The sequence below is a fragment of the Sciurus carolinensis genome, chromosome 1, assembly GCF_902686445.1.
Source record: "Sciurus carolinensis chromosome 1, mSciCar1.2, whole genome shotgun sequence".
Classification (NCBI taxonomy): domain Eukaryota; kingdom Metazoa; phylum Chordata; class Mammalia; order Rodentia; family Sciuridae; genus Sciurus; species Sciurus carolinensis.
In genome coordinates this window covers 194,633,926-194,651,461 of record NC_062213.1, presented here as the reverse complement: position 1 = coordinate 194,651,461, position 17,536 = coordinate 194,633,926, and the positions used below count along the sequence as shown (strand labels likewise).

The window sequence follows — 17,536 nt, the reverse complement described above, 5'->3', positions numbered from 1 at the left end:
GATGATCTTTATTTTTTTCTGATAATTTTTAAATGCTGAGCAAATATTTGACACTGGATTTTACAAGGGAAGAAAAGTAATCTTCATACAAGACACAGACCAGTATCATATCTTACTTGTTGCCCTTTTGATTTCATATGAAGTATAGACTTCGGTGTCATGATTTATATAAAAAGATAGCATCTAGGACAGAAGTGGTATGAGGTCTAAGTTGATAAAATCCTTTCCATATCAATCACTCAAAATTATTCCCTTATACTAATCAGAAATACTAATATCAGAGATGATCAGAATCAAAAGTTAGAACTTCTGGGAAATTCACACCAATCTTGTCAAATGTATCCAGATAAGAACACAGAAATGATACTATGATCTAATAAATTTTGGTAAACATGAAGAAAATTGATCAGATAAACAAAGAGGTATCAGACATGCTATTATGGAAAGACAGTAAAGACTAAAAAATACGAACAGGAAACAGTTGCTAAACCTAATTGTACCACTACAAGAACTTTTATTTGTAACTGAAACTTTGATATGGTAGTCTAGATCAAATAATTCTTTTAAAAAAATTGCAGTAAACCAAATATTGTCTGGTTTTTATAATCCAGGCCTTTACTCTAATGTTGACTTATGTGGGTTAATATCTTTTTTAATACTAGGATAATACAGTTCAAGCTTAAGTAAACTATTATAACACATTTAATCTACATACATGCACATAAACATCTGTCAAGTATAAATGTGTCTGGGCGTAATGAAAGGAAATTACATTAAAAACATGTAAGAGTCACTGTATGCATATTTAGAGATAGTCGTAAGATGTACATTTCCAAAACTTACTGCAAATACCAATGAATGTGTCTTGAGATTTTAATCTGATTTATGATTTATGCTATATTCCTTTACCTGTCCCAAGACAAATATGTATGGATTACAAATGGGCAACATAGAAGTTGAGAAATATTAAATAATAATAATGCTTCAAAGTAAAATTAGGTTTGAAAAGCTAACTGGTAAGTTGTTGGTCCAAGATAAAAGTTATTACCACCACGCAAACTCCCAAGACAAATTCAGAAATGATATTTGTATTGCTGTACTAGTATTAGATAAACATAGTTCACAAATATTTATCTATTTTGAACACTGAATTTCAGTATAAAAACATTTACTATGTTTTTAAATCCTTATTTATGTACAATTAATCAATCACCAACCAACATTCTCATGTTTACAGAGTGAGAACAAAGTCACTGTTTGGAATGCCAATACCTGGAATTGGGAGATAGAAGAACTGGACTCATGAATCCAAATCTCCTACTTATGAGCAAAGTTATTGTTAGCATGCTTCTTAATTGATGCATTTTAAGTCTCATGAATACAAGGTCTGCTCTACTGACAAAAGTTATTCTGAGGATCAGAGGATACAAGGTATGTAAAAGGACCTTAAAAACTGTGTAAGGACAGGTAGGATACAGTTGATTGCTTACCTAACATGCACAAGGCCCTGGGATTGATACCCCAGTACTGCAAAAACAACCCCCATCCCTGAAAAACAACTTCACCAAACTACACACGGTATCATCGGCAATAAGAAAGAACCAAAAGGAATTTTTTTAAAAAGTGACGTGTAGACTTAAGTATTTTGTCTCTTTTTAAAAAAATTGTTTTTCAAGTTGTAGAAAGACACAATACCTTTATTTTTTAAATTTATTTTTATGTGGTGCTGTGGATTGAACCCAGAGTCTCACACATGCTAGGCAAGCACTCTATCACTGAGCTACAACCCCAGCTCTTCTGTCTCTTTTTGAGTGTGAAAAAAACAATATAAGTGATGAAATTTATAGTATTCTTTAAAAGAAGCACCATATGGTGAATTACTTATTATTAAACATATGCACAAAAAACTGGGACTCTATGCTAAGAGTTAAGGGGCATAGAAAAAGAAATGATGTCTGATCTTCCTGGCTGAAGGACAGACAATCCTGACTGATGGACTAGAAGAGAAACTCGTGCATACTGGTCTCCAAGTCAACAAATATCAGAACTAAAGTGAAGCAGCAAAATTTGGGATTGGCTAATTTAGTGTCACAGTTTTTTTTTTTTTTTTTTTTTTTTTGCGGTACTGGGGATTGAACTCAGGGCCTTGTGTTTATGAGGCAAACACTCTACCAACTGAGCTATATCCCCAGCCCAACTTTTAATTTTTTTTAACTCATTTTAAAATTAAAAATGTATTAAATAAGAAATTATACAAATCAATTTTAGAATTTAATATGCATTGCTTCTATGTCTTTTAGAGACTATAACTACAAATTCTTCTTACTTAAAAATCAAAGAAAACAGAATCATTCACTGTAGCAATTTTTAAAGACAGGTAATCAGGTATTCCTTTAAAGAGAGATTATATGAATTCAGGAACTTCTTTGCTCCTAGAATTTTTTATAACAATCAGTTAATCTCAAGAGTAGTTAAAATGAGGGCTGGGAATATAGCTCAGTTGGTAAGAGCAATTGCCTAGCATGCACAAGGCCCTGGGTTCAATCCCCAGCAGCACCCCAAAAAAAAAAAAAAAAAGGAGTAGTTAAAATAAATACAAATGGCAATTTACTAAACTAGGTCCATAGTTCCTCTTAAGACATTTCTGATATCTGTAAACAGATTACTATTAAAATAACAAAACTGCCAAGTAATTTGGTTATAAGTTTTAGATATGCACTTTACTGTCCATCCAGGAACACTTACGAAAATTTGTATTAATCTGCACATCTGCATAATATTTTAAAACAATTACTGTGCATTAAAACTTTTATAACAAGTAAGTCTCTTGCAGGAATGTTTATAATAGAAGTTCTACGGAACATATCTTACAGATTTTAATATGACTGAATGGTAATTAATCATAAGTCAATTTGGACAACTGGTGAAAATAACAGAGGTAGAGAACCAGAAACTACAAAGAGCAGGGTCACTGTTTATTTTTTTTCCCCTTAGAGCATTATTTTTGCTGCTTTATATATTAAGACACTTATGCCCTATGATGTGAACATCTCAAACTATATTATGGGGAAGGCTAGAAGTGTAAATACTGTATTAAGGCTTGAATTATCAACACCACCAAGAGATCCCGATATCCCATAAAAACAAGCTTTTGACACGTAATAAAACTACTGAGAATGATCTTTTGGGGGACATTAGAAATTCTAGAAAATATCTTATTCCCAGTCATTTGCACTAGAATAACTCATCTATCTGACTTATGTAGGAATATGGATGACTGGTCAAACACAAAGTGTGACCCAGTTAGTTTAAAATTAATTTTCTACTTTCAATATTTTAAAGACATAGCTTATTCTCAACTCATGATATTTCCATTGTGCTGTAACTAATTATTAGAAAAACAATGAAGAGCAAACTAGTAATGAAAGTACTTTCTGAGAGTGACACGAACAAACCAATACATAATACCCACAGATATTATTATTTAGAGAATAACAAAGATGGCATGGAACATTATTTCAAATGTTAGCAAAACAATGTTATTAACCCTAACCAGAATAAAAGGTAATGTAAATATAAATTGGAATCATCAAGAAGGGAAATAATGCTGGGGAAAAAGGGTATAAAATAGTTTCTAGAAAACTGCTTTCTAAGACATTTTGATGAGGAAATTCAAGTTGTAGAAAAATTTTAATATTTATAAAAAATAGATAAAGGTAACATTTTGAACCTGTGTGTGAACAGATTTTCACACACATGGAGGTCTTTAAGATGGTGATGCTTAATAAACTATATGTTCCAGATCAGGGAAGTTTTCTGTAGAGCCTCCAACATGCTATAGGCATTCAAGTACTTTGAATCGGTATTTATTTGCAGACAAATAAATAATTTAAATATATACAAAGTGACATTTGTTTTCACATGGTGTAGTCTTATTTTGAAGCAGGTTTCAAAAGTTGCCATTACAGAAATAAAAAGGTGATGAGGAAGTAAAGTGTCACCTTATGTAAACATGTTTTTACAAACACAGAATAAAGTTCTCTTAAAAGGGTGACCTTCAAAATACACAAGAAATCCTGAGTTCCTTCAGATTTTGGACTAATGCACACTCTGCTAGTCTAGCTTAAGGGAAATGACATAGACATGTCCTTGGCAACTTTCCTCATGCTTTCTGCAAATCTACAAAGCATGGAGTAGGCAGAGTCTGCAGAATCCTGCACAGTGCAGCGCCCCAGCATAAGTCCATTGGTGATGCCACTTCCACCGCTGAAGAGCCTGCCCCTGGGGGTGCAATGGCAATCTGCAGTTTACCAATACTAGTCTTTTATAGATGTTATTTGTTTACATTTTGACTTCACAACCTAAAGTAAATAAGAAAAGCAAAATGGAAAATATTATAACACCATAGACTATCATTTAAAAAAGAAAAATGATTCAGCGCACCCCTAGAGGCAGGCTCTTCAGGGGTGGGTGTGCAATCGCCAGTGGAGTGCAACTTGGGGCTTTGCTCTGTTCCAGAATTGGCAATCCATGCCTGCTCTGCACTTTGCAAATCTGTAGAAACAAAGACAAAGAGATGAATGTTACTGAATGTCATCAGAGATCTGCAGTATACCAGGATACTTGACTTGCAACAGAATAAATATGAACCAAACAAACACAAAAACAAAACCAAGACCAAATTAATGCAGACCAGTTTCTTTCAAGTAAAAATGATTCAAATATATTTATTTGCTTTAATATTTGTGTGGAGAGGATTGTCTTCACCTCATCTACTTCTTCTTGATTACAGGAATTGGCAACTAAAAGTCACTCTGTCTGGCCATTAGACAAGATGTCATGGAGTTTATGAAAGTTTTCTAACTAATTTGATCGTAGGGAACTTGAACTTACAGGTACACCTCTTCCACCAGGTGGTTGCCTTCCAAAATCTGCAAAGGCCGGAGTAAAATCTGGTCCTCGAGGTAAAATTCGAGGATCCAGAGTTCGCATTGGCAATTTGGGTTGGTTGATCTGCATGAAAAAAAAAGCAAAGCTTAAAACACACATTTCAGAGCATTCAATGCTGGAGAATTAACAAAAACTAAAAAGTTATCATTGGAAATGATAAGCACTGGCTTCTGAACCAGTACAAATCCAACCTGATGCATGGCATCTTCTCCTGGGACAGCCTCAGAGCCATAGGACACCAGTCTTCTTGTGCCCTGGGACTGATTAGGCCTTACATTTCCAAGGAAAGGCTACACTCAATCAGCTGACAGCAGAGAACCACAGAGGGGCACGAGACGAGCAAGTTATTGGGAGATCTTCTGAAATAGGGTCAAATTTTGGGAATTTTTTTTTTTTTTTTTTTTTAGAAGATATTTACCAGGATGTCACAGCACTTGCCTATTAGATATCTTGCTATAGTACATCTTGGTTTTGATGCTGTCAGTTTAAGGTTAGCAATGCATATATAGAGAGTGGATGAAAAAAATCTCAAGGGAGAAACACTTCATGTGTAACCCATTTAAAATTTCACTTTGTCTTGTTAAACTCAGAAATTTGACTTTGATTAAGCATATAATGTGACTTTGTAGTCAGCAAAACTAAGTAGCTCAGTGAAAAAACCATTTAATAAATGGCCAAAGCCAGAGATAAATAAATTAGTTAAGACAGGTAGGATGCAAATGAATACAACATTTGCACTCCGAAATAATGAAGTAGCCCTTAAGTAGTACCACCAATTGTTCACCTAAGAGAGGAGACTTAGATATAGAAAGAGATATAAGACTATTGCTATGGGAAAGAAAAATAATATAAATAAGATTAGTATAAGCAACTGCTGGACATCTTCATAGTGAGTATCTCAATTCTATAAGATAGTTAACATCTGCATTTTAATGAGGGATAAAAGTTTCTCTTCAAACATAGTTCAGAGGGTGGGGTTGCAGTTTGGTGGTAAAGCCCTTGACCAGCATGCTTGAGGTCTGGTTTGATCCTTAATACAACAAAATGAAAAAAAAACAAAAAAACAAAAAAACTCTTCTCAACCTTCTTTAGCAACACTGGTTCAACTTTGATTTACAAGAAATTAATTAAGCGAACATATACCCGATTTTATTCCTTTTAAACTAAACAACAAATACTGACTGTACTAATTTTTGTTTACATCCATTAATCCATGATTCACACAGAAAATTAGGAAGGATGCCTATCTATCTGCACAGGATTGCAGGCTTTAATCACTGAAGTAACTATTAGGAAAATTTTGAGTTATACCTTATTTGAATTGTGCTGACTCCCACCCCAAGTTTACTCTTCCAAATAAGTACCTTTATAGATTTCTGACTGTTCTCAGTGTGGCCAGAATTACATAACAAAATTTTAGAACAGCGGGGAAAGAGCTCTATAGCAATTTAGTCATGTTTCCCCAATGAACACAAAATTTTTACATTACTAGGAAAAAGCCATAATAAACAGACAAATTAATGAATTTTTAAAAATCGCCATTCAAATGTAGGTTCTAACATGCCTCTAACCTAAAATCCAACAATGTTTTGGGCAATTCTAATTCTTAAACATTATATATTTTTATATACTCTCGGCACCATTATGCAAAAGCTCTTTGGTTTAGTAGTTTCCAAAATTGCTTAAACTTCACGTATTTGCACGGATAGTTAAAATCAGTTCCACCTAAGACCTAGCTTTCTCAGAGCATGCACCTTACCTTGTCAAGAACCACATCACTGATGGGAGGCAGGCCCTCTGGTTTCTGTATACAGGCTGGCATGAACTGGAAGTCCAGCAGAAACTCCCTGTCATATTGCTTCTTGCCCTCAGTATCAGAAGGTTTCCAGGATTCTAAAAAGAGGGACGGAAGTAGGCAGATGACAGTTTGTACCAAACAGATTCCCACATTTATCTCTTCATGAACAAAGAAACAAAAACCAAAGGCAGCACCAAACTACAGTCAGAAAAGATCATGGATACCTTGGATAAAAAATTCATCTGAAGCAATAAGAAACTACTTTAATACAACCATACTAACCAACTTTTGACCAGGGACATGTAATAATATTCATTAAGTAAAGTAACAGCATGTAGATATGTCAGAAAAAGGAATTTGGCAAAATTCATGAAAAATAAAGGTACTTTGGTTATTTACTTGGAAATGTTTTAAAGAAAAGAAAAAGGAAAGCACCTCAAAACACAAAACCAAATAACTTCTGCACAGTAACGAACCATCTAAGCAGCTTTTGCTTTGGGGTGGGAGTGGGTGGAACCAAGGGCCCCTCCCCCTCCTGTGTTAGGTAAGTGCTCCACCGCTGAGCCACAACCCTATCCATCAAGCAGTTCAATGTAGCGATTTCATCTTTGCCTATGCTTTAATGAGAGGAAAATAAAGTACCTGGAAACAGAATATATGTATCTTTCTCTAAATATCACTCTAATAGTACTCTGAGCTAATTTTTTAAAATGAATTTTAAATTAGTTTTTTGCCATAGCACTTACTTTTTTTTTAAAATATGTTTATTAGTTGTTGATGAACCTTTATTTATTTATTTGTATGTGGTGCTGAGGATCGAACCCAGTGCCTCACACATGCTAGGCCAGTGCTCTACCACTGAGCCACAACCCCAGTCCCATAGCACTTATTTTGATACTATACTACCATACCAGTTATCACCATTCAACCCCATTCTTATTACATAAAGAAATTCCATATAAAATTTTATTGATGATAAAAACAAGCAATGGTTTTTTTCTTTTAATTGGCAAAACTCTTGTTCAAATCAGACTCCAGATCACCTCATGATGGCAAACCAGATTCTCTTTACATTAGTTACTACTGTGTAGGTTATAGACCCATGAATACTTTGGGAGAATTTTGCAGATATTTTTGATATTTTCTTTTTTCTGGGGGATTGATCCCAGTGGCGCTTAACCATTGAACTCCATCCCCAGTTCTTTTTAAAAATGTTATTCATAAACAGGGTCTTGTTGAGCTGCTTAGGGTCTTGCTAAGTTGCTAAGGCTGGCTTTGAACTCATGATCCTCCTGCCTCTACCCCCACAAGCTGCTGGGATTACCAGCGTACATCACCATGCCTGGCTTTGCAGATATTTTGCACCAAATCCTATTTACCCTAGGATCTAAATTTTAAACTACTTTTTATCCAAATATTGATTTTGGATACTGTATTATATGGGTACGAGAGTCAGTCAATTACAGCTAGACCCATAACTGTGTACCTTTCCCTGTAAAACAAAAGTGTAATTTATACGATCCTAAAAATGGCGATACTGTCTCAATTTCCTAAAGAAGGATTGGTGGCTACAAGTGCTTGGTGATCTGGTACAAGCCTAGATCATGAAAAGCAGTTTCGAAACAGTGGGTCCTACAGTTAAAAAAATTAAAAATTCTGTGTAAAAATTATTTTAGTCTACTAAGTTCCTAAAAGTAGGATGAAATAGGAGAAAAAACTTTATAATTTCATAAAATCCATTAAGGGGAGTTTACTGGTAAGAAACGAAAAAATCAGTATATCAAGGTCCTAAGCATTAGTTAATGATTTTCAAAGATTTAAGGTTACAAACATATACACATATATAATGAAACTTTTTTTTTTTTTTTTTTTTGGGAAGGCTGGTATATTTACATTCAAGTCCTACCTCACACAAAAATTTGCTGTATAATTGGCAGAATGAGAAAAACTTTGCATCTTTTCCAACTTCTATCAAAGGAACCACCTTTCCTCATATATCCACATTAACTCTACAAATCTCAAAGTCACTCACGGTTTACAGAGTATGAGGACAGAAGTGCTTTGCTTTGCTTTGTTTTTGTGGCTCTGGGGGTCAAACTCAGGGCATGGTGCATGCTGGGTAAGTGGTCTACCACTGAGCTACACCCACAGCCCAGAGCAGAGGCTTGATGCATCCGATGTAGGATGAAGGCTCCTTCAGTGCCTTCCACACTTTTCACAGTGCACCTGCCACAATGCAGGCATTCAATAATTTAGGCATATTTTCTGGATGATTTACATCGGAGTTTAGTTCTACAGAGTGATTTCTGTCAACAAAACAAATTCAAAGTTTATGAAATGACTATGTCAAGGGACATGGTCATATCTATAATGTCCCCTTGACTGAAAACAAATAAAATTAAATTTCTCTTACTGAATTCCAAAGCCTGGTATTGACGAATTCCCTCTCCCAGAGGCACTTCCAATGCCAGTAAAAGTCCTAGGGCACCAGCATCAGATGTCACTTCCACTGTCCTAGAACTCTTGCAATTTGTAGTCACTAGTCTATTCTTTAAGTATTACACTGTTTTGAGCCTCTTACATCCAATGTGACGGTCTGAGGAGGCAGTAGAGTAAAAGAGAGAAAGAAAGAGGCACACCGGAAGGCAGGGAGGGATAAGCTTACCTGGTTTAAATGGAAATGTGATCCCATCACCAGAACTGTCAGTGGAGCCTGAATTAGCATCTCCCCCTTCACCCTCAGAAATACTCTCGGCACCGTTACGCAAAGGCTCAGTTTCTTCTCCATTTTCTTCTAAACTTTTCACTTTTTTTAGGTCAGAGGGGTCTTTCTCAAGATGAAGCCCTTGGCTCATTTTCTCTTGTTCAGATTCAAGTACTCTGTCAATTGAAAGCTCTTCAGCTTTAGGCTAAAGCACAAGTGAACACAGAAGTTACATTTTTTTCATACAGGTAAATATACATATAGCCCTACATATACACCCTCAAAAATCATAAAAAAGCATGTCATTTCGAGATAACAATGTTTGTGTTCGGCATTTGCAACTAGAATGGTAACTTTAAAAAAAATAAAACTTTGATTATTTCATCACCTGGGATAAAGCAGACAATTCAAATGGTTACTGAAACGCTTTAATTCATGATTAAGGAAATCCAAATGGATCAAGGTTAAAACAGAAAGAACTGCTAATCCTTGGAAGCTGATGAGCATGAAACAGTCCTAGTCAGAGATCTAAAACAAGCACTCTTCCTCATGCCACTGAAATGCAGCAGCCAATATAAAAAGAGACACTGGGGAATGTATTTTGTGTCGTCCTCTGGCTGTGAAATGGAGAGCTTGGGTCCAGTTTAAAGTACCTAAGTCCTAAAAAGGTAATCACATCTTAAGGAGGACACCTTTTAGTTAAAATCTATTTTCCTTATTGGTTCACGGTCTTCTCTGAGGATCTAACATAGGGGGAAAAAAGCTCAGAACACACTTCTGTAGAGAGAAATCTGGGTTCTGAAGTGCTAAATCTATTTTTTTATAAGTGTGTGTATATATATATATATATATATATATTCAAGCACTCTGTCAACTGAAAGCTCTTCTGCTTTAGGCTAAAGCACAAGAGAACACAGAAATTACATTTTTTTCATACAGGTATACACACACACACATACATTTTTAGGTGCTGATGGACCTTTATTTTATTCATTTATTTATATGCCATGCACAACATCTAACCCAGGGTCTCACACGTGCTCTACCACTGAGCCACAACCCCAGTCCCTAAATCCATTTTTAAAGGCAAAAAAAGAATTGAAATTATTCCTCATATCATTTTTTACCACTTTGGTGTCAAATATCAAACAAAATGACTTTCTAAGGTCCTCATGAACCACCAAAACTCTCACCTACTTTTTTTCCATGAAGATTGGCACTCTGAACACAACCCTCTGGAATTAGCACTGAGGAAAGGGGAATTCCAACTGGTAACTCCATAGTAGATCAAGAGCCAAAAATTAGGGCTGCTTCAACAGAGCGTTACGTAAAGCAGCGTCCTATAATGTCAGCAGGTGAGTCGTCCCAACTATTTATGAAATCATGTTTTCTTTTTTGTTAAAAAAAAAAAAAGTCCAAATGAAAAATCCTACTTGGTTACATAAAAGTAGTAGTATAACAAATGTAACACTAGGAAGTTTTCTTCTTCATGAAGCAAACACTAAATTTTAAAATGTTATTTGTAGAAACATTGTTTTCAAACCTGATTATATAATGCAAATGAAAAGTCCATGCAAATATACATAAACACACACACCACAACCATGGGAAGAGACAGTATGCAAAAAGTATTAAAAAAAAGACAGATGTAAAATTCCAAGAAAATAAATGTTTGTCAATGATTTTATAAAATGTGGCAGAAAGGAGGCATCTTTTAAACTTTGAGAATAACAGGTCTACTAAAATTGAATCATGATTAGAAGCCCCATTTTTAAATATTTCGTACTCTAATGTAGTCTACATGAACCCATAATGACCTAGAAATACAACTTTATAATTAAGAACAAGTCATCAAGAAAACCCCCCCCTCAACCCCCAAGACAGGTTCTCACTATGTTTCCCCAGTGGGCCCCAAATTCCTGGCAGACTCAACAATCCCACTGCTCCTAAGCAATGGCCTCAGTATCCAGAGTAGCTGGGACCAGAGGACACCACTGTGTCCACTAGATCTTTGAAAATTTAAGGTGTTAATATGTAAATGGCACTATACTACAGGATATCTACTTTATACAATTATATAAATTTTAATTTCAAATCTTATAAAATGTGAAAAAAATGGTATTTTAGAAAGAACAACATTTACTGTCCTCTTTTCTGTTCCTAAAATGTAAAGCAGACAATACATCACACAAAACCAGAATTTACTTGGAGATTCAATTTCTAAGTGTAAAAAAGAAGTATAAGTAAACTTCCCACATGAGTAACAAACTATACTTTAGCGGACACAGAAGCATGCAGAGTCTGAGGCAAATGGTTATTTTGGATATGTCAAGGGAATCAACAAAAATAGAATTAAATGTGTATGATGAGATTATTTTTCCTTCAGCAAGATGAAACCCTATCACACTAGTCTGAAAGTGCAGTAACAGTTCCTAAATTGCTCACTCAGAAAAATGGGCAAACATTAGCTGAATGGTCAAATGTGAACCCTTACCAGAATCTGTTTTAATGTGTGTGTGTGTGGCGCTGGGAATTGAACACCAGGGCACTCTACCACTTGGTACATCCCCCCATCCCTTTTTATTTCTTATTTTGAGACACAGTCTTGCTAAATTGCTGAGGTTGGCCTTGAACTTGCAATCCTCCTGCCTCAGTCTTCCCAGTGGCTGGGATTATAGGTAAGGGCCACCACGTCCAGATACAGGAACCTTTTGAAACACAATCTACTTAACTGAAACAGTAAGTTTCTTAACACGGCGAGGTTTTTAAAGCATAAGAAAATCAGACTGACAACTAGGTACATGATTAATGTACCAAAAGTCCCAAAAGTTTTAAACAAATTTTAACAGCTTCCATCAGCAATTTTATTTTATTTTATTTTTTTATTTTTTTGCGGTGCTGGGGATTGAACCCAGGGTCTTATGCTTTCAAGGCAAACACTGTACCAAGTGATACTGCCAGGCCCAGCAATATTATTTTATTTATATTTGTGATACTGAGGATTGAACCCAGGGGTGATTGTCCACTGATCTCTATACCCAACCCTTTTTATTTTTTGAAAAAAGGGTCTTAAAAAGTTGTCAAGGACAGTCTCAGATTTCTGTCCCTCCTACCTCAGCCTCCCAAGAAGTTGCGATATACAGGCGAGTACCACCACACACCTTGAGCATGCTAGATAAGTACTTGACCACTAAGCTATATACCCAGACTCCAACAAGCAATTTTAAAACACATCATCCTTCATGTTGTTTTTATAAGGTCCAAGGAACTTGTTGAAATGTTGGTAATGACTTAACAATACAATATATAAATTAAAATAGGTGTGACCGAAACACAATTTTTTCCACATTTTTATTGGTGCATTATAATTATACATAGTAGTGGGATTCTGTTATATATTTGTTCATAAAAACCATATAACAATATAAGTTGGTCAATATCATTCCCTTTGAAACAAAATTATTATGAGGATTATGAAGATGATGATTATTTTGTATTAGGGACTGAACACAAAGGCACTTTATCACTGAGTTAAATCTCCAGCTCTGCTTTTACTTTTTATTTTGAGACAGGGTCTCACTAAGTTGCTTAGGGCCTCACTAAATTATTGAAGGTGGCCTTAAACTTGTGATCCTCTTGCACGAGCCTCCCAAGTCACTGAGTTAACAGGTATCTACCACCATGCCGGGCAGAAACACGTTCTTTTTGAGAAAATAATGTAAGAGAGGGAGAGCTTATTCAGTGGAATTGAAGGCAAAGCATCCAATATTAAACTAACAAATGCTATTATTTTACAAAAGGCAAAGGACAAGGATTTCTGAAAGAAGTCTACATTTGCAAATGACTGAATATTTTTAAAATTTTACTTTTAAACTATGAGGTTAGAAAATAAGAGACTGCTTAAAAACAAATACAAGTTCTCTTGTTTGAAGAATAACAGGTTAATGCAAATTTATGGCAAACTATGGCCCATGGGCCAATTCTGGTTTATCACCTGCTTTTGTAATGCATGATAGGTAAGAATTGTTTTGACATTTGGATAGTGGGGGAAAAATTAATGACAGAGGAATTCAAATTTCAATGTTCACCAATAAAATTTTACTAGAATATACTATTTAATTCATTTGCACATTTTCTGCAGTTGTTTTTGGACTGAAGCAGCAGAGTGGAGGAATTATGACAGAAATCACTAACCAGGCCTTCATGGAAAAAGTTTGATATTTCCAAGCTAAAGAACAGCCTGAGTATCTGAAGACATGGGAGTGGGGACACATTCATTTAATATTCAACAATTCTGCAAAATATAGCATAGGGCAAAGGAATACGAAGTATGAAAATGAACAAAACCCCCAGCTTAATCTAAGGGGAAATCAGTTTATGAATTAATAGTCATACCATTAATGTATATGATTCCCCTGCCTCTAGAAAGTATTTTATTCTCTGAAGGAGCATCATTTTCTTGCTCAGCTGCAAGACGAGTGCAGCAAATATATGCACCTCTAATAATTTACTGACAACTCTTATCAGGATAACCCCAATTTAACATTTTAGTGGTTACTATGGGAACAACTGTGACATAAACAGAGCACCATGTAAAAGCAATAACAAAACGGAAGAAACAAAGGGTCCTGGTTAACAGCAAGAAGAGATAAAAATTTAACTAGCTAGAAAAGTCTTGTGAAGTACATGCACCTAAAGTTGCCTTCAAGTAATTGCTATATTTTAAATATTACCATTTTAACTCTTAAGTAAAAATTACTTTGAAAAAGTACATGATAAGAATAGCTTAAAAAGGAAGAAAGCTACATGTAAACTGTTTATGTATAAGCTTTAGTGTATAACATTAAAGATGTTGAGATTAGAACTAGGAAGTTGTCAGAGTAATCCTCAAGACTGAATTTGTTCTTGTTTCTTCTTTGCAACAGCTCTTAGACTTGTTATGTTTTAAGCTACAGCAAAATCTGGTGAGGCTTATTTTAAGAAAGACAACCCACATGAGAAAAAGTTATGTTACTGGGATACCAGATTCAAAGACAACAGATTCAACATAAATGTCCCTAAATTGTACTGGATATTTCTACCACCCCTGTTAATGGCTTCGTTTAAAAACCATTTTTGTTTACCAGATTAGTCTTCAATCAGGTTAATACAAAGAAAAGCTCGATTAGGGATAAGGGAAGGGTTTATCAAAAGTTGGTCATTTTAGAAGATGTATTTTAAAAGACAAGAATTCAATGAAATTAAGCATGTTACTAAAAATCTTTTTTAAATGCTACTGTAAATGGATTTAAAAAAATTAATCTCTGAAAAAGCTAAATCAAGTTTTGCTTGGGAAATGGTACCATAAGAAGTACAACTTCACACCTGTCTTATGAAATGGCACCAATGCTCTAAAGATAAGCTAGACATTTGCTCTCTTACCTCCAATTCTGCCTCTAACACCTCATCAGTGGTTCGGGTCCGATCTTTTGGTTTCTTCCACATCTTTGGTGCAGTCATAACTGTTTGAGCTGAAATACAAGATCATGCCCATTACTTATCAAGCAAAATCATACAGGGAATTAGGTTTAAATGATACCTGTACTCAAATTCAGCAGAACTTCACCTGTACCAAAGAGATAGTTAAATGATCAAGTTAGTAATTATGGAGTTGTGGGCCTGAGATATTGTAAAGGAAAATGTCTTAGGCACAATTTCAAAGATTTCCAACAAGTGGCCCAGTCTCCTCCTATTTCATGGTAGGCCACACCTAGACATATAATCCAGATGTTGAACATTCCTAACATAAAAATCCAAACTCTAAAATTCAGAGGATTTCGGGTTTTCAGAGTAAGAATGTGTAATCAATAAAGTGTACGTAAATATATTCCAATCAGAAAAACTCTGAAATCTGAAAAAAATCTGTACTTTCTAAGCGTTGCTAATAATGAATATTCAACCTGTATGTAGTAAGAATTTACAAAAGAAAAATGACTTGTGAGCCAATTCTAGATTTGGATCAACTTCTATTTAACTAATTGTGTGGTCCTAAGCAAGTCACACGTCTCAGGCCTCTGAACAGTTCAACTAACAAGCATTAGAGGGCTGAGGTTGTGGCTCAGTGGCAGAGCACTTGCCTGGCATGTGTGAGGCACTGGGTTTGATTCTCAGCACCCCAGGTAAATAAATGTATAAAATAAAGGTCCATCAACAACTAAAAAATAAAATAAATAAATAAATAAATAAATAGCTTTAATGAGACTAGATAACCCAAGTCTTTAAGCTATAAAAAATATTTTGTCCAAGGTTCAGGCATTTAAATCTTTCTAGGCAACAAAAACCCACTTTGATTGAGGTTTCACTAGACGGAAGCACTTCTACAACACTGTTTTAATCTCAGATTACACTGGCCTAGTCTACGTCATACTGCTGGGGTAAAAATTAAGAATAGAGTTCATTTTCATTGGATTATTCTATTGTATTAGAAATTCTACATGGAAGACCAAACTTACAAAGGATTTGGGGTGATAGATGATACTGGGGACAGAACCTAGGGCCTTATGCATGCTAATCAAGTGCTTTAGCAATGAGCCACAACCCCAGGCCTTTAAAAAATTCACCTGGCATATACATTCCATAGACTCGATTCAATATCTGAATATAAATTTTAACTATAATTTAACCATCAGATGATACGTAGAAAATAGTAAAAGAATCCTGCAAAAGGCAGCTTACAGGACAAAACATAGGGAGACGGAAGGCAGGCAGGGAGAAGAGTCAAAGAAAGGTCATGCACTTAATACTGCGGCACTAACATGGGCACTAACACAAGTGAAGACACCCAAAGCTGAAGGGTCATCAACTGATCTGATTCTCTACAGAAACTCAAACTCCAGGACAGTCTCAAATCGTTTTTGGTGAACAGGGGAGTGTGAACATACAGTTTGGGCAAACAAGGAAAGGAGACATGCATTACTTCTTCCCAAAATTACTGTATCATCATAAAAATATTCTATAAACCTTTGATAACAGCTCAAACTAGTCTGTTGTCTCAGGGACCACAATGAACAAGAAAGCAACACTAGACCACCTGTTATACTTCCTTTGGTCTACTCAAAATGAACCATCTTCTCAAAGTTTGGAACCTACGGGTGAGTTTAAAATTACTACTCCCTCAGTCTTCCATGGAATAAGGATCTTCATGTCACTGTTCATGTTTTATGTTTATATATATATATATAAACACCAGCTTGAGGGCTGGGGTTGTGGCTCAGTGGTAGAGCACTTGCCTAGCATATGTTGAGGCCCTGGGTTCAATCCTCAGTACCACATAAAAATAAAATAAAGATATTGTGTCCACCTACAACTAAAACAAAATATATTTTTTAAAAAGTCTGTTTTAAAAGCATCCTCTAAAATGTTTTCACTTTTAACTTTGTTTCCATGTCTTCCAGAGTTTGGACAATCTGGACAATTGATTTTAAATGTTATTTTATTTCATATTGGTATGAATTCAGCTCTAAATTCTACTCATGGAAAAGGGGAAGACCATTTTATGCAGGATTCATTGGGATGAAATATAAACTCAGAAGTACTATTCACTAAACATCAAAAACCAAAGTAAGATGTATATGAAACTTTCTTTGCAAGTATACATCAAATATAAAACATTACCTTTTTTTTCTTCAGTGAGTTAACTTTAAAAAAAAAAAAATCACCATTTACCAGCCAGAACTAGTATGTGCCTTGTTCAAATGGCTAAATTATTAATTTATTTATTTTTTTTATTTTTTATTTTTTGATTTCTAAGACCACTGGATTATATGATTTTATTTATTTATTTTTTTAAGTTTAATGTATTAAATTTTTATTTTTTTTTATTTTTTTTTTATTTTTTTTTATTTATTTTTTTACGTTTACATAGGGTAATGATGTTTCTTTTTTTTCCCTTCCCCCCCACCCCTCCCACCCTTTTCCCTTTATACAGTCCTTCTTTCCTTCATTCTTACCGCTCTCCTTAGCCTAACTCTAAACCTAACCCTAAACCTAATGCTAACCCCTCCCACCCCCATTATATGTCCTCATCCGTTTATCAGCGAGATCAT

The 17,536-nt window shown here is 35.0% G+C and overlaps 1 protein-coding gene across 30 annotated transcripts in view; it reads right to left on the bottom strand.

The window, feature by feature from the left end:
- Eif4g3 (eukaryotic translation initiation factor 4 gamma 3) overlaps positions 1-17,536 on the bottom strand; it is a 294,208-nt gene that overhangs the window by 64,161 nt on the left and 212,511 nt on the right. For 19 of the 30 annotated variants that reach the window (XM_047526878.1, XM_047526748.1, XM_047526753.1 and 16 more), the window contains 5 exons: positions 14,874-14,962; positions 9,414-9,657; positions 6,710-6,843; positions 4,894-5,013; positions 4,444-4,554 (listed from right to left, as the gene is read on the bottom strand). In XM_047526878.1, coding sequence (XP_047382834.1) covers positions 4,444-4,554; positions 4,894-5,013; positions 6,710-6,843; positions 9,414-9,657; positions 14,874-14,962 — 698 coding nt within the window. The remainder of the gene's footprint in view (positions 1-4,443; positions 4,555-4,893; positions 5,014-6,709; positions 6,844-9,413; positions 9,658-14,873; positions 14,963-17,536) is intronic. The other 11 variants (XM_047526927.1, XM_047526928.1, XM_047526840.1 and 8 more) reach the window with 1 other exon arrangement.